The sequence below is a fragment of the Mustela nivalis genome, assembly GCF_964662115.1.
Source record: "Mustela nivalis genome assembly, chromosome: 2".
NCBI classification, from domain to species: domain Eukaryota; kingdom Metazoa; phylum Chordata; class Mammalia; order Carnivora; family Mustelidae; genus Mustela; species Mustela nivalis.
In genome coordinates this window covers 158,823,464-158,849,692 of record NC_139021.1, presented here as the reverse complement: position 1 = coordinate 158,849,692, position 26,229 = coordinate 158,823,464, and the positions used below count along the sequence as shown (strand labels likewise).

The following is a 26,229-nucleotide window of genomic DNA, read 5'->3' as shown; positions in this document are numbered from 1 at the left end:
AATCCAGGAGCAATGAGCACCCTTGGCATCCATGTTACTATATACCATTTTCCAATAAAAGAAACCAGGGCTCCTTAAAAAATGGTTGATGCTAGGTCTAAGGTAGAAAAAATACAAGATGATCACAGAATATCTTAGTGTGCCCAAAAGCAAGGGAAATAGACTACAAAACTACTGGGATGTTAAATGGTACAGGAGCCAACCTAAAGATGCCTCTACTGGCCAATGACAGTATAATTTGAGCACAGAAAGGAATAATGATGTGATGGACCATGATGCATCAAACACATTAAAATCTAAAAGTCATAAGATACTGAGGAATAAAAAAAACTTCACTGGTTACCTTTAACCTTTTCGTGCTAGGACATGCAGCCGTTATTAAAAAACATGATAAATGAAAGAAGCAAGGACTCATTTTGTCTTTCCAATAAGGATAATTGACTAGTTAGTGAAGAAAATTTTGTTATATAAAAATCTAAATTGGGGCACCTGGATGGCTCAGTGGGTTAAGTGTCTGCCTTCAGCTCAGGTCATGATCCCAAGGTCCTAGGATTGAGCCCCACATAGGACTCTCAGCTCAGCAGGGAGCCTGCTTCTCCCTCACCCTCTGTCTATCACTCTACCTACCTGTGCACTCTCTCTGTCAAATAAATAAATAAAAATGTTAAAATATTAAAAAAAAAAAAAAAAACAAGAAAAGAAAAATCCAAGCTGTTGGGGTGCCTGAGTGGCTCAGTAGGTTAATGTCTGCCTTTGGATCAGGTCATGTTCCCAGGGTCCTATGGTGGAGCCCCAGGTTAGGCTCCCTGCTCAGTGGAGAGCCTGCTTCTCCCTCTCCCTCTTCCCTCTGCTTATTCTCTCTCTTAAATAAATCTTAAAAAAAGAAAGAACAATATTTATTTTATTTATTTATTGCAGAATAACTGAAAGAATTAGAAAAATCAACATTTTGCAACCTCTAATGAAGAAAATGGATCTAAGCAACCATCATAATTGGCTATTAATTAAGTGAATAGTGGCTGGAAAATTTTTATAATAGATTACATCAGGCTGACAATACCTGAATCCTGAATATCTGATCAGTCTTAACATGACTAAAAGTGGGACAACCAGGAAACACTTAACGCCAATATTTATGATTTATTCTTACCAAAAGAACTGAATCTCTGTCTAATCAAGGTTCTATTTCTAATCTCCAATATATAGGACAGAAGGAGGGATGAAGGGCATGTTGCAGACCCCACAAAAATGCAGTTAATCAAATCAAGAATGTGTCAAATTCATGTTATCAAGTAACCCAGTTTTGTTTTTGTTTCTAATCATTTGAGAAAAAAGAGGTGTAGGGGGGTAACTGTTTTAGATTACTAATCAAATATAACACGTGATCCTCATTCAGATTCTAATTTTAGCAAGACAACTACAAATAAATATTCTTGAGACAATAAGGTAAGTCTAGATGGTAGATGAATGTTACATAATATCAGAAATTATTAACTTTTTTAAATTTAAAAATGCCACTGTGTATATTTTGTTTGTTTTGAAACTCTTCATTGGTGAGAGAGATCACTGAAGTACATGAAGATAAAATGGTATGTCTGGGGTTTGCTTTTAAAAATCCAATAGGAGGGGCACCCGGGTGGCTTAGACATTTAAGTGTCTGACACTTGGTTTTAGCTCAGGTCATGATCTCATGGGTCCTGAGATTGAGACCCATGTTGGGCTCCACACTCCGTGGGGAGTCTGCCTGAGAGTCTCCCTCTCAACCCCTCTCCCCACTCATACTCTCTAGCTCTTGCTCTCTCTCTATCAAAATAAATAAATATATATATTTTTTAATCCAGTAGGGAAAAAACCTGTGTTGTATAAAGGGAGGGTGGGGCCAAAAAACTAGCTAACCACAAATTAGTGTTGAGTCTGGGTATTGGGTTCATGGAGATTCATTTTATTATTTACTTCTATGAATGTCTGAACTTTCCATATTAAAAAGTTAGAAAGAAAAAAAAAAGAAGGCAAATTAGGACTAGAAAATAAGCATCTTAAAAGAGTTTTTAAAAACTGAAGAAAGAAAGAAAAACAACTCAAACACAGCACTTATGTTCTACAGATAGGTTACAACATAAACCTTCAGTGCTTAGAACAGTCAGTCATAAGGCAACAGTGTTACTCACCATCCTCATGGTCAAATCTTCCCAAAACAAAGTTGATTCCAATCCATGCATAAACTCCTAAGTAAGAAATATGAAAGTCCTCGCTTAATTCTCTGTTGCTGTGCCATGACTACACCTCTTCCCAGGGCTGCTCTTTTCCTCCTTTTCTTAGCAAAAGGTGATGAGAGTATTTTATTCCACACTCTCAGTTTATGAATTTAAAAATCTCTTATCTTATGATGCTTTTCCCTTTAATCATTTTAAAATGATCTGCATTGTCTAAATTTCCTACAGATGATTATGGATTAATGTATAAAAACAACTAGTAAAAAATGTGACTCTTGGGCGCCTGGGTGGCTCAGTGGGTTAAGCCGCTACCTTCGGCTCAGGTCATGATCTCAGGGTCCTGGGATCGAGTCCCGCATCGGGCTCTCTGCTCAGCAGGGAGCCTGCTTCCTCCTCTCTCTCTCTCTGCCTGCCTCTCTGCCTACTTGTAATCTCTCTCTGTCAAATAAATAAATAAATCTTTAAAAAAAAAAAAAAAAAAATGTGACTCTTTGTGGAGTTCTGGTCCTGGGCAAGATGGAGTAAGCACACTCCATCCTGTCTCCCCACTGAATACAAGTGTAAACTCAGGATCGAATGAATAGAGCAGATTTGTGAGACATCTGAAAGGAAATGATAATGGGCACACGGAGACAGAGATCAGAAGTGAAAGTGCCACCAAACTGGAAGTGAGTTCCTCATTTCTCCTCCCCAGATATTGCCTGGCCTGGACTCAACAGCAGCTTGAAACACAAAAGGACATACAGGTGTGGAGGAAAGAACTTCAAGACCTTGCTTTCTGGTTCAAGAAGCATTAAAAGGGACTCTAAAAGCTCAGAAAGAATAAAGGAAAATCCTTTGAGGTTTTTTTCCCTTTTTTTTTTTTTTTTTTTTTTTCGGTTTTCTGCTTCCCCAGGCAATCCTGCAGGGGTAGAGGCAGAAGTTGGGCAGATACCTAAAACTCTGAAGAATATGAATCCTCTTCTCTGACTAGAGGAGCTACAGCCTCAAGAGTTGGCAAAAATCCCTATTGGTTATTTTTCCCCCTCTGTCCTGTACCATTTAGCCCTGGCTACATCATGGGAAATGAACGGCAAAGCAGGTAAGTTAAAGTCCTGGCTTTCTGACTGAAGGACCATGAAAGTGAGCCCCAGGGAATCAGAAAGTATTGTGGAGATCACAAAGGGTAGGGAATAAAGTAGTGTATCAACTCTCACAGTCAAGCTACACATGCATGGATCTCACTCTAAAAAATATAAATACACCAAAGGTTCTGAGAACTGAACTACTGGCTAGACAACCCATTGGTATGGGCTATGCCCAGATTCTAGATTGGCCATTGGATGACAAAAAAATGGGACAAATTCAAATAGCAGTGCCAATGCTTTGAAAAACGAATCAACAGAATCACAGCCAACAAAAGGTAGGTCAAAACTTGAGGCATGAACCTAACCAGGTCAATTCCCTGCTAAAACAATCAATATTCTCCTTATGACTGAAAAAAGACCCAGAATCTCATAATGTAATATTCTAAATGTCCAGGATACAATATAAAATTACTTGGCATAAAAAGAACTAGGAAATTCTCAACTCATAAGGAAAAAGGTGCCAACTGCAAGAAGACACAGATGTCAGAATTATCAGACAAAAATATCAAAGCAGCTATATAATCAAGAAGAGCAGTCCTAGCATAAATGGAAAGATAGTTTCAGCAAAGAAATAAAACATACAAAAGAACCAAATGAAAATTCTAGGGCTGAAAAACACAGTACTGAAATTGAAAAAGGTAAGTCTTTTCCCTTAGAATGCATAGATTTTGTCTTTTTCAAGAAATGGAAACATAATTTTGTCATACGGGCCACATCTGGGCCACAAGAGAACACACCCATTCAACTCCACCCCCAAACTGCAAGCTTTTAGGGACTTATCAGTACTGCACAGTAAATGCAATAGAGGGAGAGCCTGTAACAAAAGAAAAATAGTAATCATCCTGATCACCCCCTAAAATTAAAGTTTCCCCTTACTTTAATCTAATAATTTGATTTACATTTGAATTTGGCAAACTCAGTAGAACTCAGAAAAGTATGTATGCTTTCAAAACTACAATTAGTAACAAAATATCCATTTGGAATCATCGCTAAATACTAATACCTTCTTTTCTTTCTTTTTTTTTTTTTTTAAAGATTTTATTTATTTATTTGACAAAGAGAAATCACAAGCAGGCAGAGAGGCAGGCAGAGAGAGAGAGAAGGAAGCAGGCTCCCGGCTGAGCAGAGAGCCCGATGCGGGGCTCGATCCCAGGACCCTGGGATCATGACCTGAGCCGAAGGCAGCGGCTTAACCCACTGAGCCACCCAGGCGCCCCCCCTTCTTTTTTTTTTAATTTAATTTAATTTTTTCAGTGTTACAAAATTTAGTGACATCACAGAATTTCTTAGGGCAGAAGTAAGAGCTGACCTGGCAGAAGTTAAAAATGCTATCAGTGAGATCCAATCTAATCTAAATACTCTAACAGGTAGGGTAACCAAGGCAGAAGAGAGAATTAGTGATGTAGAGGACAAACTGAAAGAGAAAAAGGGTCAAGAGGAGGCCTGGAACAAACAGCTTAGAAGCCATGGAAACAGAATTAGGGAAATAAATAACACCATGAAATGTTCCAACATCAGAATTATCGGGATCCCTGAGTGGGTGGAGAGAGAGAAGACTAGAAGATATAGTTGAACAAATTCTGGATGAAAATTTCCCCAATCTGGGGAATACAACAAGCGTTTGAGTCCTGGAGGCAGAAAGGATACCCACGAAGATCAACAAATCTAGAAAGACCACCAGACACTTGATTGTGAAACTCACGAATCATATTTTTAGACAAGAACTTCTAAGGGCAGCTAGGGGGAAGAAATTCCTTATATGCAGAGGAAGGTCCATCAGAATAACGTCAGACCTGTCCACAGGAACCTGGCAACCATACAAGGCTGGCAAGACATATTCAGGGCACTAAAGGAGAAGAACATGCAGCCAAGAATACTTTATCCAGCAAGGATGACATTCAAAATGGATGGAGAGATAAAGAGCTTCCAAGACCGGCGTGGTTTAAAAGAGTGTGTGATCACCAAGCCGGCACTAAAAGAAATCTTAAGGGGGGGTGGTTCTATAAAGGAAGAAAGAACCCAAGAGTGACACAGAACAGAAATTCACAATTTATAAAAACAAGGACTTCACAGGCAACATGATATCAATAAAAACATATCTTTCAATGATCACTCTAAACGTGAACAGCCTAAATGCTCCCATAAAATGGCACAAGGTTGCAGACTGGATAAAACGACTGGACCCATCCATATGCTGTCTACAAGAGACACACATGGAACCTAAAGATACATCCAGATTGAAAGTGAAGGATGGAGAAGCATCTTTCATGCCAACAGGCCTCAAAAGAAAGCTGGGGTAGTGATTCTCATATCAGACAAATTGGATTTTAAACTAAAGACTGCAGTCAGATTTATACAAGGATACTACATCATTCTTAAAGGGTCTAACCACCAAGAAAATCTAATACCTTCTTATAAACATAGAACTTAGCACAAAGTTAAAAACAAATATAAACATAGGACTTCCAGAAGCAGGATTCTTTTTTTTCCCATTGTAAAAAAATTTAAATTCAATTAATTAAAATATACAGTACTCATTTCAGAGGTAGAGTTCAGTGATTCATCAGTCTTATGTAACACCCAGTGCTCATTATATACATCACATGCCCTCCTTAATGTCTGTCACCCACCTCCCCTCTAAAAGCAGCATTCTAAAACAGATACTAATGCAGAATATGCAAATAATAATATTAACTAAAAAACTATACAGCAGAACCAAGAAAATTAATCGAAGGAAAGTAAGTATCAAGTATATAAAGTAATCCTAAACCTCCAGTAGAAAGACTATGCCATGGTTGGCTGGGAGCCAAACCAGGGTGCCCCTTGAGGCCCATTACCTTCCTGCTTGCCAGAGATCACTTCTGCCTGAGACTGAGAAAAGAGGAAGTCAAACTCCAGCGGTAAATCTCTCACTAGATCAGCCAAGATGGCCAGCTGCTTTCTGCAAGAAAGAAGAAAACATATAAAAGTTAATCATTAAACACTTCTCACAATTAGCTTCAACTTGACCTTCTACTCAGACTCGTTACAACTCACTGCTCCTACAGCCATTCACCAGTTGAGCCCTACATCTTTCTGGTACCTTCTTTGATTTCAAAGGTTTAAACTTATCCTTCTACCTAAAGGGTAATGTGGTACTAGTAATACTTTCCCTTTTTATACTTTTACAATTCATATAGCGTTAAAAGATGAGACCGTGGTTCTGTGCCTCACACAGGCTGAATACGTATAAGTGCCAGGAAGCACGGTTCATAATTACATGATCCCTAACTACTGTGAACGGAAGCTGTTAGACTGAGGAACACAATCTCATCCTCAGCTCTTACATAATACAGAAACAACACCTCAAGTCACCACATGACGAACACTGTTAGGTCCACAAGTTTTTAATAATCCTTTCTTTACACAAGCTGACAATGAACTTTTTAATCTCCCTTTATCTATTTCAAGGTTGGGGTTTTTTTTTCTTTATAAAAAATCTTATCATTTGAAAAACCTAGATCAGGATCAAAATCCAAAGGTTATAACAATTTGGGGACAAAGTTTGAGTCTTATTATCTAAGGTTGTTTTTGCCTCTAAAGTTTTGTGTTATCAGTGTTATTAAAGGAGAGCAAAGAAACAAAGCTATAAGTAATAATATGAATCTAGAGAATATGGTTAAAAATAAGAGCAATCATCCTGGATTTTTTAAATTACTCATTACAAAAATATTCCATTGGCTCAGATAGTTGTCGGCATGAATTAGTGGAGAATGTTAACACTTAAAAGTGAAGAATACGTTTAAAGTAATAATTTCCCAGTATACTGTCAAATGTAGTTTACAAAAAAGCTCATTGTTAAAATATTAAATTCTTGCAATAAGAATTTTGCATGTGTAATAAGAGGGACTATTTTGCCCTCCCTATTGGATACGCTTCTAAAATACCCAAAGAAGAAGGCTTATTGGTTTTGGCACTGATTTGGAAGAACAGGCACCAGTATACACTGCTGTCTGGAATACAAATTCCTGGTATGATGTTTCCAAGAGCAATCCAGACCTATGTATCCACATTTTTAATGTGCTTAACCCTGGACCAGCTATTACACTTTAAGAAATGCATTGCAAGGAAATCATCAGATAAGAATACAAAAAGGAGAGAACATTGCAGCACTATTTGTAACAGTGAAAATAACCTAAACGCACATCATTAGGTATTGGTTAAATAACCTGTGGTATATCCACACAGTGTGATACTAGACAGATGTTAAAAGAAATGAGGTCAATATAGATCTGTATGTACTGATGTGAAAAGCTGTCCAATATATTCTGAGTTAAAAAATACATATAATGTGACCCCAATTTATATTAAACAATGAAACAAAAAAATTCTTCATGTACTGCACAGGACTCTCTAAAATTCAATTACTGTTTTTTTATTAAAGAAAAACTTTCAGTGGCAAAATATTGGTAATTGTTAAGCTGGGTGGGTAAAAAAATACAGATTCATCATGCTGTTTTGTTTTTTTTTTTAATGTTTGAAATTTTCCATAACAAAAGTTTTCTTTCCCCTTAAATATCACCTTATACTATATTTGTAGTTTTTTAAAGATATTTCCATTACAAAATGAAAATGAGGTAAAACAAGTTAGCTCAGGACTTTGGCAAAGAAATAAAACCTAGTGCTAATACATTTCAAAATTACAGTCCCTGTAATTTGAACCCATTTTGAATACTGCTCACAAACACTAATAAATTAGCAAAGCATCCATTATACAAAACAGGTTCTTGCAGCGATGGTTACATTTATGTCAACAACTATGGCTGCCTCAATTGCTAGCAATGATTTCAGAAGCCCAGGATAGATCCAGGCATTATTAGATGAGGTGATCAGAAGGCAAGTTAAAAGGCAAGCTCTTCACAAATACTTAAGATAAAAGAAATATTAATATTCAGAGCTTCCATGCAGTGAACATCTTAGACAAATAGAAGGGAACTACATTGTGGGTTTTCCCCAGGTGGAAACTTCTTTGACAGAGTCAGTGCTGAGCGGTGTCATGAGACAATCCTCTTTGCTTCAGACCCCCAAAACATGGCTAAACCATCATCCTCCTGGTTGGCTCTGCCTTTCTGACTTCTGAGTCAGCTTTTTCTCCGGCCACCCTCCCCCTGCTCCCCTCTGCTGACTGCAGACCACTCACAGACCTGTAATGCGGCATCCCTGTGTCACCTCTACTCTTCCCAGGATTTCTGAATTTTGAACTATGTGAATATCACTTAGGTCAAAACGAAAAATCCTAAATTGCATGTACAGTATGGTTACAACCTTGTAGAAACTACATATAGATGTACAGAGAGAAGGCAATGTGACAAAATGAAACACTTTTGAAAGGGCAGCAGGAATGTAAGTGTTTGGGGTTTGTTTTGTTTTGAAGATTTCTTTAATGCAGCTGTAATATTTTAAAATTTGGTTTTAAAAATAAAAACAAGACAAACATTTTTTAAAGGTCAAGATAAATGGAAAAATAAGGGGCTAGGAGAGCTCTCATTTCCACAAATGGCTACATAATCTCCTCCTCAACTGTAGACCAGAAAGTAAACCAGTAACCTCGTGTCTAAACAGAAGGAAGGAAGTCCACTGCAACAACTGTGGTCATGTGTTTTCTGGCTCATCTGGCATAAGCCGTATGAAGCCCTACATTCATGGCTGAGGTTTTTGTTGTTGCTGGCCAAGCATACAGAACAAAACTTCCTCGAAAAGGTTACTGTTATTTACCAAGAAAAAAATATTTAAGCTAATTAAAAAACACCTGATGCCTGTGAGACTTAGAACATTCCAAGAGACAAATTCTAAGGTTAAGGAAGGTCACTCCCTCCCCATGACCATAAGTGTGCAGGGGTCAGGGAGGTGTCAAAGGGGGGAAATCACAAACAAGAAGGGATGTCACCTAAGTATAGCTACTGCCTCTTCCTCCTCCTCTTCCTCCTCTTCCAGAGAAGGGAGAGGGATCAGGTGGCAAGGTCCTGGGCTAAACTACCAAAGTCAAGTGGACACTGGACTGGTTGGGATGGAAAAAGCTAGTCTAAAGCAATGGAGACTGAGTTTTGCAAGCAGCACCAACTATCACCAGGGAGCCAGGCAGTTGCAGACAGAGCAGCATTCCTACCAGAGCCTCTCCTACTGGCCTCCAGGTATCCAGTCACTCAGATGAACCTCCTACAGCCCTTCTCTAACTATGTTCCCCATCTAGTGATCCAAAGTTACCACCATCACCATTGCTTCTCAATCAAAACTAACAATCATTACAGCCATCTCAGATATTGATCCCAAAGAAGCAAGTGACACGAAGCTCTGAACAACAGATTGTGAAATAATGATGTGCGGAGGTGGCTCTGTTCTATTTTGAGCAAGGAGCCTTTTACTGCCTGCCACCTGCCAGCTCTGTGTGATATATCCTCAGCCCACCTTCAGACTGGAGAACTACAGAGAACAATGTGGAGAAATCAGTCTTGTGGGGCGCCTGGGTGGCTCAGCCATGAAGCAACAGCCTTCGGCTCAGGTCATGATCCCAGGGTCCTAGGATTGAGCCCCGCATTGGGCTCTCTGCTCAGTGGGGAGCCTGCTTATCCCTCTTGCACTCCCCCTGCTTGTGTTCCCTCTCTCGCCATCTCTTTCTCTCTGTTAAATAAATAAATAAAATCTTAAAAAAAAAAAAATAGAATCAGTCTTGCAACTCTTGTACCAGCCATTTTCCTGTGTCCAGACGCCAGCCCTCACCTCTCGGGGAGAAGCCGCATGCCTGCAGTGCAGAGGATGTAGAGGGGTGTCTCCTTGTGCTTCTTCACAGGCACGTGCGCTGCGGCAAAGCTCAGAAGAGGACGTAGGTAATCACTGGCATGTTCTGGGGTGTCTGCCATTGCAGAGATTCCTTAAGCAAGACAAAATATTTTAAAAAGCAGATCACATTGACTCAGAAGACTGATACGCCATGAATGTCTGCTTAAGGTCCTAAACACGTAATTATTTGTGAGGATGGGAGCAGCAACGAATGAGATATCCCTTCCATTATCCCGAATCTCAAGGGAAAAAAAGGTTTTTTTCCGCCTCTTTCCTTCTGCCGATTCCTTCCTCTCTCATGCCTGCAGCAGATAAAAAGGGACTGACAACGAAATATATTCCAATTAGTACCTGGCTTGATTTTTTTAACGACTGGCTGGCTGTTGCGGTCTCTCATCTGTTTGATGTCCAGCAAATCATGGGGGTTGCCATTATGTCTTGGCCAGAAATAAACAAAAATCCGAGAGCCACTGCTGCCACAGTCCACAACAAGTCCGTAATTCAGAGTTGGGTCTGCAGTGTCAGTCGCTTCAAGCTCCCCGACTCGTGCCAAATACCTACGCCAGGCAGAAAGAGAAATTGGTATCAAGCATCCAGGTCCACAAAAGGCACAACTACTTTAATTCATTTGTTCATAAGTCTTCATTAACTGTCTATATGTGCCAACCACATGGAACCACACGTCTCAAGGAATGAAACAACATGACCATAGTTACTGATGGATATGTATGAGGCAATAGCTGGTTCGCTCGCCTAGAGGCCACTGGAATCAGAGAACGAAAAGACTCCTCCATGTTTGGAGGCAGTTATGAAACTGGCTGAAGTACCAAATCTTTTACCAACTTTAAAGAGCTTCTAGGCCTGAGTAAATTACTGGATTTTGTTGTTATAAGCCATTAAGATTTGGGGCAGTTTGTTACACACATTGATTAACTAACTGAATCCTAATAATTTCTCTTCATCTTTTCTGTATCTAAAGAATACTTTGGAATGATTATCACTTAATACGTGTTTCTAGGTGGTAAAAATTTATGGGGCTTTTTGCTTTGTATTTTTTAGTGCTACATTTGCATTAACAAAAAATGTATTTTAAAATACTATATTCTTCTCTACAATCTTTTAAACTATTTTTTAGTCATAGAAAGAATGTTTATAAAGTATGTATAAGTAATAACAATAAGACAATGCCTCCGTGCCCAACACCCAGTTTAAAAAATAAAACATTATATTGCTTCAAAAAAAAACACCAAAAAGCTTCTAGGCCCAAGGACAGCAGTACTTTGTGGTGAGTTTTTTTTCAGATTCTTATTACAAGATATTTATTTGGCTGACAGCAGAAAGATGAAACAAGTGAAGATGTTATCATCAGAACACCAAGGTTTGAATCTCAGCTCTAGCACTTTCTATGCTGTGTGACCTTCAACAAGTTACTTAACTTCTCTCAGACTGTTTTCTCATCTGTAAAATAAGAGTATGAGAGTGCTGAGTGGTTAGCTCAGCGCTGTGCTGCCGCTGCTCTTGTTGTTACGTGATGAATATTGGGAGAGCAAATAATAGAAGACTCTTGGGAGAAAAGGGCAGGCAAGTCCAGAAGGAAAAGAAGTCTAAGGGTTGGTAAAAATGCTCCTGAGCTCTGAGTCTTTAATAAACATTAAAGTTCACTCAGAACCCGAGGGTCTGAAAAGTACAAATATTATCAACTCCTCTTCAAAAGCTTCACTTGAAGGGGAGCTCAGGAAGAACGGCTCTTAGCTTATTATATGGAAAAAGAGCTGTTTCTCAGTGCTATGAATACATACTACATGGCAGACAGATTCAGATGTCTTCAAAATTCCTTTAAATTTGATTAAGTATTACTATACATTGAGATAATTGCTGAATAAATGCTCTGAAAGCAGTGCTGTGAATTTTTTCAAGTATCACAGCTGAACAACCTTTCTTCTATCTGCCCTAGTCACCCAACACTATATTTAGAGCTAATTCCTAGATCCCCTAGACCCTTGCACAGAAGCCCTCAGAACTAGGTCTGAAGCCAGTGCCACTGGGGAGGTGTTCTTTTTAAAGAAAGATTCAACATTACAAATGCGAAAGGAGTCCACACATGTCTGGGGTCTTGAAGTATAGATATCAATAGCTCTGCAGGAAATCTACCTCTGATTAGGCAATAAGCCACATGTCCCACCCCTGAAGACAATCTAATCCATGTTTACCGGTGATTTCACATTGCTATGAAGACCATAGAGTTCCCTACTTTGGACAGAAAAGCAAACTTGATGAATAGATGACCATGTAAAAACTGTGGAAAGGAAAAAAGGGAGCTAAGTGCCTTTCCTAAGGTACAATACAAAATAAAGGAAGAACATGTATTTGGGCTCCAATATAATGCTGCAAATTATTACATAGATACGGTCAGGCAGAACTTTTTTCTGGATCCAACATCACAGTGAGTTATGAGAAATGAAGCAGGTGGTAAAAACTGTTACAGTCTAGTCAATTTACAGTCCCAAAAACCACATACTTATCCATTCTGATCAAATGACTGGGCTGAACTGGGTTTAGAATCCACAAATCAACTCACGACAGCTCATTGCTATCACATGAAAGCTGGGAAGATATCTGGGTTCAAGTTACAAAACTTGTGCAAATACTGATCTCACAGCACGCCATAGGCAAGATAAGCAATCTCTCGCCCACAGTGACTTTTCATTTCTCATTTTAGCAATCTTTCTACTTCATATGCTTCACAGATCCTTCTCTGCTTTCCCCCTCTGAAAATCTTCCCCTCTACTTTTCTCACTAGATTCTGAATCCCATTCCCTCCTGCTTAATGAATAACTTTTCTCCAGTTCATTGGTTCTCAAATGTTTGGGGCTCAAGACCCTTTACTAAAAATTATTGGATCCAAAGGAGTTTTTGTATATGTGGGTTACATCTATTTATATTTATCATGTTACAAAATAAAACAAAAATTTTTAGAATTTTTTAAATTTAGATATAACAATAAACTCATTACATATTAATATATTTTATAAAAATAACTATTTTTTAAAACGAAAAAAACTCAGAAGAGTGGCACTGTCTTATGGTTTTGTGCATCTCTTTAGTGTGTAGATTAATAGAAGACAGCTAGATTCTCATTATTTGCCTCTGCATTCCATCTGTTACAATATGTTGTTTTGGCTGAAGTATTTCAAAAAGTCCAGCTTCGTGGAGACATGTTATTGGAAAAGGGAATACTTTAAGAGACCATTTAGATCACTGTGCATAGTCTTCTTTAATACTACACTAAAACTCAAGAAGTGAAGTTTCTTAAAGGCTAGTTGCAACGTGAAATCTAAAACCCTAAGAACGTTTCATATTCTATAAAGTTAACCATCAGTCTATCTTGTACTTTGAATGACTTTTATCCCTGCATAATTTTGTAACATCCTATACTCAAAAATACTGGTTCACTGAGGATGCAAATCTTCCCAACACTGACACATTTCATTCTACAGTATTAAAAAAAAACAAAACCCATCCACTCATTCATTAGTATCACTACCCATATTATCCAAAAAAAGTCATTTAAGTATTGAGAAGCTAGAAAACACATAGTTGCAGACACAAATTTTCCAAACTGCTAATTTTCAGTTGAAAGCTCAGATTTTATCATTGGCAATAAACACTGACAGTTGTTTTCCTTAAAGTGACAGGTTTTTACTTCATTTGTTTTCAAAAAAAATAATCTATGAAATATCCAAGTCTGAAAACCATAGCTTTTCTGGTAGTCATTCTTTCAAGTAAAAATAATATTCCATGATAAAAGCAGTTTATAACCCAAACTTCATAAGGGCTTTTCCTCAAGAAAACTCCACTGTGCATCAGAAGTGCTTAATACGTATTTCCAATTCTGTCACACAGAATATGAAAAAGACATTCTTAAATGGAACTGGAATTTTTTCCCCATTACAACTATGTGACAATGATGATTACAATAATTAATAGCATAATTTGGTGCTTCCATCTTGATTTGTGCTAAGGCACCTGCAGTTTTACCTACCCGTTGCTTTGCATCATTAGTATAAATGTCAACTCAGTGAAAAGGGCAAAAAAAAAAAAACCACCACAGTAGCCAAGAGGTAGAAACAACATAAATATCCACGGACAGATGAATAAACAAAATGTGGTGTATACATAAAATGGAATATCATTCAGCCTTAAAAGTGAAGGAAACTTCATCTTGTGCTACGATATGGGTGAATCTTGAGGTTATCATACTAAGTAAAACAAGCCAGTCACAAAAGACAAATACTGTATGGTTCCACTTCTATAAGAGTAAAGCAGCCATATTCATCAAAACAGAAAACAGAATACTGGCTACCAGAAGTTGGCATGGGGTGGGAAAAAAGGGGAGATGTTGTTCAATGGGCAGAGAATTCAGAATTGCAAGATGAACAAGTTCTGGAGTTTGGTTGAATGACAATGTGAATATAGTTAACACTACTGAACTGTATATTAAAAGTGGTTGAGATGGTAATTTTATGTTATGTGTTTCTTAGCAATTAAAAAAAGAGCAAATAACATCTTAGTAGGTATTACAAAAACAGTTTTGGCCAAATTTTGACCTCACAGACACCATGAAAGAGTCTCAGGAACTCCCAAGGGTCAGTAAACACTTTGACAACCACTGCTCTAACCTTCTTTTTCTCTGGAACATCCACCTGCTTCTCTACCTATCTCTCCCCCTTTCCTTCTTTGACATGGCTTCCCAGTTCTTAAGAAGCGTCCACTCAACAATGCTGACTCTTCTAATACTCACAATGATCTAAAAAGGCCTCCTTCTTCGGTTTTAAAATGTGGAGTGTCATTTTTCCCTTTAAGCAGTTTGTTTATATTCCAGTATGAGCCCCTAAGACTTCTTTTGTATTTCTTTGTTTCACCTTTGCATCTCTCAAGCACAAAAACCTTAACCCGCAGTATCTCAGAACTGTCACGGTATTCCTCATGTTTCTCTGATGTGTACCAACCAACACTGGCTGGTTTGGTCCAAAGCTCACAATATAGAGCTGTACATTTGTTAACTCCTCTACGTCTTTGTTATCTTTCTAGCTATACATACTCAAAAATCAATTGGTCTCCTCAGAAAATTTCAATGGCTTTTTAAAGCATCCTGTCATCCTCCTGGGTTCCTGTCAAGATAAGCAACTCTAAGTTGGGTCCAAGTCAACTTTGCTTTCTCATCTCTTAGAAGTCTCCATGTGTGCATTAGTCACAAATGTCAGCTGACCTTTGAACACAAGGGTGAAAGCTAGGACCAGACAGCATTTATGTTACACTTCCCACTTGAGTCTTTGCTTAATGGCTGAAGTCAGCAGGAAGCCTCCATCTTTCTCATCATGCATACAAATGAGTAACTGAAGAACAATTTTCCCCTTTGGGAAGTAATAGCATCGCCTCTTTCTGAAACTTGGATGTCTCATGATCTAATCAGGCTTCTTAACAGTTTTCAAACACCTGGGGGTCTTCCTCTGTCCAAGCTTGTGATATGAATGGATCAATGCTCCTTTCCTGGATGTTTTCATTTGTGATTTTCAGTCCTGGCCTTAGCCATCAGGGTCAATTACTTGCATTGCTGGATTCTCCTGCTTTGCTGACATTACACTAAATTAATCCCTAAAGAGGATGTAAAGTCCATGAGAAAAGTTCCAAAAGCTCTGGAATCCCTCATATCTGCTTTCCCAGGACAGATCTGATTCATTATCCCACATATTTAACTCCCCTACACACATACACATACTGTTTCTGTTTGAGAAATCTGATTTCCCTCTAATCACTGCTCGGTCAATGAAAAGGGAATTACTCACATATACATCACCCAAGGTAAAACTGGAAAACAGTGGCTTTCACTGCCATTACTCTGAAAACATTAACATTGGGGTGGTAACTGACCAAACCATTACCTAGCTTACAACCAACACTAATTATACCACTTCTAGAGTTCAAACAGAACTCAGCAACATGCCAAAAGTCCATTAAAGCAACCCCCATCAGTATGGAGCTACCAGCTTTTTGCTGAATGTCATCATACTCTTTCAACTCCATTCAAGGCTCAGAACCAAATATAATGACATTATATGGAAAGTAGCTGTGCATGACTGATGACAGTAATAAATGCGCAGGAAAGCATCTTAAAGGTTATTGCTTATCTCCTAACAAGATTAATCAGAGCAGTCAGGAGCATTTATAATTTAAAGCTCTGCTTGCAAACACTTTAAAGACCATTAAAGAACAAGTAAGTTAATAAATGAATAAATGCCAAAGAATGCAGGTAAATGCCTTCAATTTCACTAGGAAAAATCTCTGAATTTTTCTATTATACATAAGAAGCCTTAACTTCATCTGCATATCTCAAAGTTTATCATTTTATCCTAACCAAAAGTAATGTCTCTTTTCAACTTGCTTTAAACAGAATTGAAATTCCTAAGGAAGGCCAGTACTGAGTCCACTGCCAATGCAGAACCTCTCATTCACAGTTATACCTAGATGACAAAGGAACATGAAGGCACCACTCTTCTTCTGGGAGGAGGAGGAGCAGAAGGAGAGGAAGAGAATTGTAAGCAGGCTTCACGCGCAGTGCAGAGCCTGATGCATGGTTCAATCTCATTACCCTGAGATAATGACCTGAGCTGAAATCAAGAGTTGGATGGTTAACTGACTGAGCCACCCAGGAGCCCTGGCACCACCTTTTAACAGGTACCGAAGACATTGTTCAGAACAGTAAACCAGACAAAAATTTCCTCTCTAATGAAGACAGTAGTGAAGCTACAAAAAAGTGAATAATACTAAACATTAAGGTTTAGAAGAAATTCATTGAATATACAGAATATTCAAGTAAAGGCAGTTTATCATTTGTCTTGTACTCTATATATGTATACATGCTAAAAGTGCCCCTTATACTAAAAATTATTAACAATTTACCTAGGGCTAAAATTTTCCAACAGAACTCTCTGCTATGATGGAAATATTCTCCATCTGTCCAATAGGATAGCCACTAGCCACATGAGGCCAGTGAGCTGCTGAAATGTGGCTAGGGCAAGTGAGGAACTGAATTTATTTTATTTTATTTTAATTAATTTAAAGTTAAATAGCCACTGTGCCAAGTGGGTACCCTATTGGATGCCACAGTGTAGACAATAATATTTGCTGAATAAGTGAAAAGATGAATGAATAAATAAGCAGTAAAATATGTACTTAGTCTGATGAAGTTGTCAGAGCACTACTTATAGAGCACATGCCAGACAAAGAGTTGATTAAAACACATATCTAAGAAAAATTACTCTTAAAAATCGCTTTGCTAGGGTGCCTGGGTGGCTCAGTGGGTTAAAGCCTCTGCCTTCGGCTCAGGTCATGATCTCAGGGTCCTGGGATCAAGGCCCGCATCGGGCTCTCAGCTCAGCAGGGAGTCTGCTTCCTCCTCTCTCTCTGCCTGCCTGTGTATCTGTGATCTCTGTCTGTCAAATAAATAAATAAAATCTCTGTACTTCTGATAAACTTAGTTGTGAACCTAAAACTGCTCTAAAAAATAAAGTCTGTTAAAAACAGCTCTGGATTCTAGCTTTACTGATACCCCCATCACTGACTAAATTTATCTTTTCTGAAATTCTAGTTCTGATGCAAACCTCCTGATTTCTCCTTCCTGAAGCAATATGGGTACATGTTCATAATAAACAAACAAACAAATACAACAACTCTTCAGTTTTGAAACTACAGAAGGAAAACCCTCATGCAGGCTTCTAAAATCCTGGGTCATGTTGCCTCAGAAGAAATATGCTAAGTTCCACCAATGACTATAAAAAATTCAAATTATTTTTTTCAATACAAACTACTGATATAATTTCATCATGAGAACTGGAACAATTTAAGTTGGAAAAAATATGACTGTATTATAAGTATATAAAAAATCTCAATAACCACTTGTCTGATTTTTTAATAAGCTGTTGAATTGAAGTATTTCCATCAATTCCTAATCATTTGCTTAGTCATCTTATCGTCAGCTAGTGCTCACCAATGTTTAAGCAACAGCAGCAATCAGGAAGAAAAAAATTCTGGAAGGAATATTTTAAATGCAGATAATGCTGCCCATTATCTTCAGTGTATATCTATAGGGCAGAAAATGGAATTAGAGAAAAGAAAAATCAAGATTATTTCAAATAAAAGACTCTCCCCTGCCTCAGGGTCAAGATGCCAGCGTATTATTTATTGGCAGTTGTCATCAGTGTGCCCGCATCTAATGGTCAACATATCCTTCCTACTACCACGATCTAGTTTGCTGTTTATATGCTGTGTTCTGAGACAAGACAAATCCAAGCTAATTAACACAGTGTGTAAAATAAAAGCAAACAGGGTCTATGGGAAAGACTATCTTATCAGTAAATAGCATGAGCTTAAGGATATCGACGTTAGTTACTCATAGGCCTCTGCTGATTAATTTCTGATTCTTTGTTCCTGATTCTTGACTGTGTACAGTTCTTGATTCTACACAGATATATATATATAAACTATTATCTCACTGGGAAATAATTCTTCCTTCACATCTGCCTCCCTAACTAGATTATGAACTCCATGAGTTCAGGAGCCACATTTTATTCATCTTTGTACCTTAATATCTACAATAGCAGCAAGCACACAGCAAACTCTCAATGAATGTTTGCTTCCAAAATGACTCACAGGGGCTGCCATGAGTGAAATGTAATGATACACAGTAATTTGTGGCAATATGCACATAACCTTTCAATAAAGAACAGGAGCTCTAGGCTATAAGGCTGATGGCTGCTCAACTAGAGCATTATAGGGGTCAGGACTTTGGTAAGATAACCACACAGGCACAGTGTGTCCCTTAGCTCTGCAGCTCACTTGTTGCGATTAATTCAACTTCAGTATTTATCAGATCTTGCCACTTGGGGTAGAGTGGTAGACAAGAATATCAGATCACTCTACCTCCCACATATCCCTCAAATTCATTTACTTCTTTCTCTCCATTTACTTCTTTCTCTCCATTATCGCTGCTTCCACCCAAGTTCAGGCGACCGTCATCTCTTCTGGAGTATTCCAGTTCATCTCCCTCCTTTCATGTTTATTCCCGTCCAATCCATTCGCCACAATGCCACGAAAGTGAGCTTTCTTTAAAAAGAAATTCCAATCATATCACTCTTTGAAGCCTTTCAAAGCCTTCCCTCTGCCCTGAAAATAATGTCTAAACCCCCTCAAACGACTTAACAGGTTCGAGCTGATTTCTCCAGCCACACAGCTCACCACTCATTCCCTAACAGTCTTTACCCTAGCCGTATTAACCCACATAGAATTCCATAATTAGACCATGCTGTCTTCCAGTGGAAAACTGTCCTCAGGTGTGTCAAGAAAATCTCAATAAATATTTAAAAAACACTCAAACTATGGATTTAGTTCTTTGAAGCTAACAGACTGCTTCAGGCTGATTATTGACAACTATAGTTGTCCCCTAAACAAATATTCCTTCTTCAGAAAGACAGAAAGAAAAATACAAATGAATAGTGCTGTTGAGAGAGGAAAGGTTGGAAACATAAACTTCTGAAAAAAGGTACCAAAATCTCCATGTCCTGGTGACTGTCATCACCCAGCACACAGTGGTTGATCAATAAATGCTTGCTGAATGAACGAATGGATGAATGACCAAAGTGAAGTGGAAATGAAAAATTATGGAAACAGAAAAACCCAGAAATATTAAGGGGAGTGGTCACATGTCCCAATTCTGACCAGAAAAGATTGAAGGAAAGGGCTGATGGAGGTTTCCAGGAAGAGCTCTCCTCATTCTCACACAAGGGCATAGAAGACCTGTTTCCCTCCTGTAGGACATGAGTGTGGATGTATGTAGCCCTAGTGGCTACTAGCTGCGATCTTATAACCATTCAACAAGTTGACACTGTGTAAAACGGAGACAGAGATTCTCAACCTGACAGCCAATGTTGCACTGATGGTCCCTTTGTTCCTGGACTTCTTGTTGTGTGAGCCAATAAGCTTTCTTTTTTTTTTTTTTTTAAAGATTTTTATCTATTTATTTGATAGACAGAGAGAAATCACAAGTAGGCAGAGAGGCAGGCAGAGAGAGAGGGGGAAGCAGGCTCCCCGCTGAGCAGAGAGCCCCATGTGGGGCTCGATCCCAGGACCCTGAGATCATGACCTGAGCCGAAGGCAGAGGCCCAAACCACTGAGCCACCCAGGCGCCCCAAGCTTTCTTTTTATTTAAGTCAGTTTGACTGTCACTTGCAGCCCAAAGTCTCCTGATACTGAGAAACAACAAAGAGAAAGTCATATTGATGATGAACACAACACATCATCATTTCACCTTGTAGCCTAATCAGAAACTAACCTCAAAAAACAAGAGCAAAACAAATCATTGTTATAAAAGATACAGATCTTCTATGTAACTGGTGAGGCATTAAAACTATATCAAATAATTCAGATGTATTTTCCAGAAAAAAAAAAAAAAGGTATTTAGCACTCACTGGATGGAACTAAGAGTAGATTAGACTTTATAAAAGAAAATACTAGTGAACTGGACGACACAGCAATATAAAACACCCAGAAAGAAATACAGAGAGAAAAAAGACTGGGAAAAAAATGAGTGAGAAAACTCACTGTGAGAAAACTTCACATGGTTCAATATGTATGTGACTGAAGATACCAAAGAAGAAGTGGAGGAGGTCGGGAAAAAACATTTGAAGAAATAATGGTCAAAATTTTTCTGAATTTGATTAAAAAGTATAAATCCATAGATGCAAGAATCAACAAATCACAAGTGAAAGTATCATGAAGAAAACTACACCAAGGCACATCATAATCAAATTGCTCAAAACCAGTGATAAATGTAAAAAGCTAGAGGAAAGACACGTGATGTACAGAGAACAAGATGTAAGAATTACAGCAGACTTCTCCTCAGAAAGGATGCAATGCAGAAGACGGTGAAGCATCATTTCTTTTTTTCTTTTTAATTTTATTTATTTATTGGACAGAGAGAGAGCAAGCATAAGCAGGCAAAGTAGCAGGCAGAGGGAGAGGGAGAAGCAGGCTCCCTGGTGAGCCATGGGGCTCGAACCCAGGACCCTCGGATCATGACCTGAGCCAAAAGAAGTTGCTTAACCAACTGAGCCACCCAGGTGCCCTGTGAAGCATCATTTCTAAAGTAATGAAAGAAAAAAAAGAAAAGATCAATCTAGAGCTCCATACCCCAAAAATATTTTCCAAGGAAAGCTAAATGACTTTTTTGGTCATAAAAGTTAAAAGAACTCTCCAATTACAAACTCACACTACCAGAAATGTTAAAGGAAGTCCTTTAGGCAAAACGAACAAATACCAGATGGAAATATGAACTATAGTACAAAGGAATGAAAAGGCTCGGAAACGAGAAATATACCAGCTGTATTTTATTTCTGAAATCTCTTTAAAAGACAATTAAATATTTGAAGCAAAAATAATAACAATACCTGGTGTTTATAACATAAGTAGAAAAAAATGTGTAACAACAGCACAAAGGCCCAGGAGAAGAGATAAAGAGGTATGCGGGAAGAGGAATTATATTACTTGAAGGTAGTCTATGATAAGTTAAAAATATATACTGTAAACCCTAAATCCTAAAGCAACCACTTAAAAATTTTTTTGAAAAATTAAAAAACCCAGTTGTATCTACTCAGCCAACAAAAGAGATAAAATGGAATATTAAAAAAGTACTCAATTCAAAAGAAGGGAGGAAAAGCAAACAAAGAACAGATGTGACAAGCAGAAAACAAATAGCAAGACAGATTTAAGCCTAAGCATAATCAATAATCACATAAAATGCAAATGACTTAAACACTTCAAATAAAAGGCAGACATTGTCAGACTGGATAAAAATCAGTTACTTATTAAAAAACTGGGTAGATATAAAACATAATGACATAAAGCCTAAAACAAAAAAGATGGGAAAACATCTATAATGATAACACTAATTAAAAGAAAGCTGGAGTAATTATATTAAAACCAGACAAGATAATCAAGGATTTTTTAAAAAGTCATTTAATAATGATAAAAGGGTTCATTCATCAAGAATACATAACAATCCTAAACATTCATGCATCCAATAAGTCAGCCCACCAACACAAGAATATAGAAAGATGCATTTCATGATTAAAATGCACCATCAGCGTTCCTGAATCAAAAGTGAACATTGCCAAAACGGGATTTAAGATCTTTATGTAATAAGTGGCATGCAATTTTACTAATAAAACTGCAGTATTCCCCAAAAGGGTCAAAGGTAGTAATGTGTTAAATGACAAAATATTTATGACTTCAGTGCCAGGTCTGATCAAAGAGATTTAAAGCTGACTCACCTTTCATATTGCCTATCTCGTGGTAATGAAGCACCCCAATGTCGAAAGTCCATGATTAACATAAGTAAAAGGAGACAGGATATGAAGAAGAGTCCTAGGAATGCCACCCGCTGACGTGGAAATGGACTCACTGTGGGCACAGTAAAGTACCAAGAGGCTGGGCAGAGGTAGGAAAAACTGATCCTGAAATGAGACAAACATTATTAGTAAGTAAGGCAAGTCTCTATAGTTGAGTGCTCAAAAATGGTTTTTAAACTGGACTAAAGCCCTTCCTAATAAAGGCAAAAATTTATACCACCTGAAGTCTATCAATGTTCTCTTAGTCTCAAACTTTAGAAAAGAAACTACATAGTTCATAGTGCTTCTATAAATCAGAAAAGCCTTATCTGCTCCTTTCCCAATGTCTGCTCTTTGGGGTGTAATTCAGAGAATTAATCTCATGTTTATGGAAAGATCACCAGTCTCCCTGGTCAATCTTTAACACTGTGGAATTAAAGCAACTACAGCATTCCCATCAAGAATGATGTCCAAAAAAACGGAGAGTCAGAATATTTTTCTAACTAATATTTTAAATAAATAAAATATGCACATGGTAAGAAAAAAATATAAGTTTGAAAGGACATATAGTGGAAGATGCGCCTTTGGCCTTAACCAATCATTTCCCACTCAAAGGGAACCACTGGTGCCGTTTTCTATACATTTTTCCAGGGATACTCCATGTTTACACAAGCATAAATGGGTATCATGTGTGAATACATGTGTGAATCTCCATTCCTCTGATTTTACACCATACCTACTGTTCTGCATCTCTCCCCACTTACTCTATTTGACAACTGTTCCATCTGGTATTTTGATCCACATTAATCTTTTCTGAAAGTTTCTAGGCATCACAATGTATGGATGCACATACTCAACTATGATATGAAGTTCACTTTCCATATTGTTCAAAAGGACCTCATCCTATTTTCGAAGTTCATTAAAAAAAAAAAAAAAATTGTTTAACCTCCTCAGAAAGCATGTAGCCTCACTCAAATGGAAATCTGAAAGAACATTACATTTTAGCACTTTTCACACGTCAGCAAGCACTCACTCCATCACCCTGGGGTTATGAGCCAGAAACTACAGTTGTGTCTGTCTTCAGGGGGCGGGGGAATCACTTCGATCTTCTTTGCATCCATCCGACCAAGCAGCCAAGTCCAGATGCAGCACTAGGGCAAACCTCACTTGTAAAAACATCCCAGGGTCCCTCCACCTACCTGCCACCCCCAACGGAGCCCCAAGCTGAGGAGAAAATGTGCAGCCTTACCTAGCCATGGGATCCCTTCAGCGGTCTCAGTGCCTGTCACCTCCTTTTCTTCTTGCCCTGAGAAATTGGTCTCCTTGTCTCAGGCATCTCCTAAGTCTGCAGCCTGTTAAGAGTTCGTGGGGTTTCAGGCTTACCTCCAGCAGTGCCCACAGGACTAGACCTCCGAGGTTAGGCCAAGGCGCCCACCCACCCCATAAGCCTCCGCCTTTTTTCCCGGGGCCCAGCTGACGCTAAGCCGACTCCCCCGGAGTCGGGCGTTCTCGAGGCAGCGGCGCTTCCCAGGTGGCGAGACGGCGGTGCCCACTTCCCCTCCCCGCCCTCCCCGCCTCTGCCAGCCCCGCGGCCCTCCCCCGCTCGCACTCACAGGTCGAGCGGCCCGCAGGCTCCCTCGGCAACGTTCCGCCCGGTCCAGAGCGCTTCCCCGCGGCCTTTCGCCCAGCCGGAAAGAGGCCTGGGCGAGCGGCGGCGCCACGTCCCCAAGGAAACCGCAGGGAGCCAATGACGGACGGCAGACCCGCGGAGAGGGGCCCAGCCTCCTCCTAGCCGGGGCCGCGGGCGAACTAGTAGCGCCGCCGCACGTCCGTTCGCCAGAGTGGCCAGTCCCCAAGAGCGTTCGGCTTCTAATGCCCGCCCCGGGATTTAGCGCGCGTCCAATCCGGAAAGGCGTCGTGCCGTAGCTCCGCCCCGACGGGCCCGGTAGGCGCTCCCGAGAGCCGGGCGAAGCGGTGCAGGAGTGCCCTGCGCCCGCTGCCCTCCTGGCGGCGCGATTTCTCCGCCGGCTTCGTGCTGCGCCGCCGCTTCCAGGACTGAGTGGCGCCGGCAGGTGAGTCTTGCAGTGGCCGCGAGAGAAATGTATCCCTTGCCCACAGCCTATCAGAGGGATTTTGCCCAGCAACCGTGATCCCAGAATCAAACCTTCCTTATAGCCTCCCAGACTTATGCCTTCGCTTCCTTGTTTTGTCCTGTTAGAGAAACAGAAATGGGGGACAATATCGTTTACACCGAATTCCTTCAACATTCATTGAATGTCTACTGTGTGCCAGACGTAAGCCCCTGTGCCCCTGCCCTCTCGGACCTGACAGTAATACACAGAGAGGTAATGAATGTTTCCTTAATGTTTTTCTTCCTTGCTGACACCAGCCGTTTCTCTCATTTCCAGGAGGGAACCCTTTGGACCGAATAAAGTCCAAGTCCTTCCAAACGTGACATACACCTGGCGATCCAGGACCCGCCCATGCAGCCTCCTCTGCGGCTCCTCACCTTCTTTCCTGTGCTTTAACAGCGCACGTCTGTGGCTTCTGCCCTCTTAGGCTTTGTTCATTCGGCCTTCTCCACCCTTCCATCCGCCTTGAATATCCTTCCCGGCCACTTAGCCAAGCCAATCATACTCATTCCTTACCACTTAGCTTAGGGGTCACCTCCTCTAAAAACCTTCCTTGACCTACAGCCCCGTAATATATGCGTGTTGTTTCACTTACCATATTGAATTACAATTTATGTGTCTTTCTGTCCCAGTCGACAGAATATGCTTGAAGGCAGGGATTATCTGCTTCCGCAGCAAGGCTGGGTATTGTCAGGCATACAATACACCTATAACAAATAAGGGAATGAATGTAGAAATAAATGAAGACCACCCCAATGGGATAAAAAAGAGGCTATTTGTCCTATACCTACTATAAAAAGGCAGCCAACCATCAACACTTAAATATGACAGAGACCTAAAGACTGTCAGGGAAATGGGAAAGCTTAATCTGGAGAGGGGGAAAAAAAAGGAAGGCTTCATGTATGCTCTGATTTGAGAGTATTAGCATAAGGAAGCTGGTTGCGGTTCCTAACTTAACTTTCTCCATCGATTCTCAGTGTTTTGTTCTTCTTTGTCCTTTAATTCCCTACTCTGCTTCAGGTGTTATATTTTATCTGGACCTCCAAAAGTCACATTGGGTAGAATAGTTGCATAAAGTTAGGATTAACTCCAAAATTATACAAATATCAGGTGTTTATATTATTCCAGAGCTCAGCTCAGGTAGTCATGGGAAAAACTCAAAAAATGTTTTGGAATATATATATATATATATAATATATATATATATTTAATTCTTGAGGTTGCCTGCCAACTGCACCATTCTGTCTAACCTATGTATATTTCAAAATCCAGTGGTTCAATAAATGGTGTTTTTGCATGGGAACAGAATTCCTATTTATGTTTTAAATAGTACTTAATCCATGTTATTTATGATCTATATTAACTTAGAACTAAGGTGCATTGAAACATCTTCTAACTTATATTTAATAACTACTGTTCTAGAACAGAAAAGAAATCCATATTTTAATCCCAATACCTCATTATATTTTCTTTGTCCATTGCACTTGGATAATACCTCCTT

General features: G+C 39.2%; 1 protein-coding gene and 1 long non-coding RNA gene across 2 annotated transcripts in view; one reads left to right on the top strand and one right to left on the bottom strand.

The window, feature by feature from the left end:
* ENTPD7 (ectonucleoside triphosphate diphosphohydrolase 7) overlaps positions 1-24,405 on the bottom strand; it is a 40,282-nt gene extending 15,877 nt beyond the window's left edge. The window contains exons 1-7 of the mRNA XM_082722262.1: positions 24,210-24,405; positions 23,846-23,948; positions 22,540-22,722; positions 10,508-10,713; positions 10,097-10,247; positions 6,178-6,281; positions 2,169-2,225 (exon numbers count right to left, since the gene is read on the bottom strand). Coding sequence (XP_082578388.1) covers positions 2,169-2,225; positions 6,178-6,281; positions 10,097-10,247; positions 10,508-10,713; positions 22,540-22,722; positions 23,846-23,853 — 709 coding nt within the window. The 5' untranslated portion in view covers positions 23,854-23,948; positions 24,210-24,405. The remainder of the gene's footprint in view (positions 1-2,168; positions 2,226-6,177; positions 6,282-10,096; positions 10,248-10,507; positions 10,714-22,539; positions 22,723-23,845; positions 23,949-24,209) is intronic.
* A 166-nt stretch (positions 24,406-24,571) lies between these two features.
* LOC309860318 lies at positions 24,572-25,323 on the top strand. The gene is made up of 3 exons (XR_014309312.1): positions 24,572-24,668; positions 24,815-24,890; positions 25,005-25,323. It is a non-coding gene; the product is annotated as an uncharacterized lncRNA (long non-coding RNA).
* Positions 25,324-26,229: the final 906 nt, after the last annotated feature.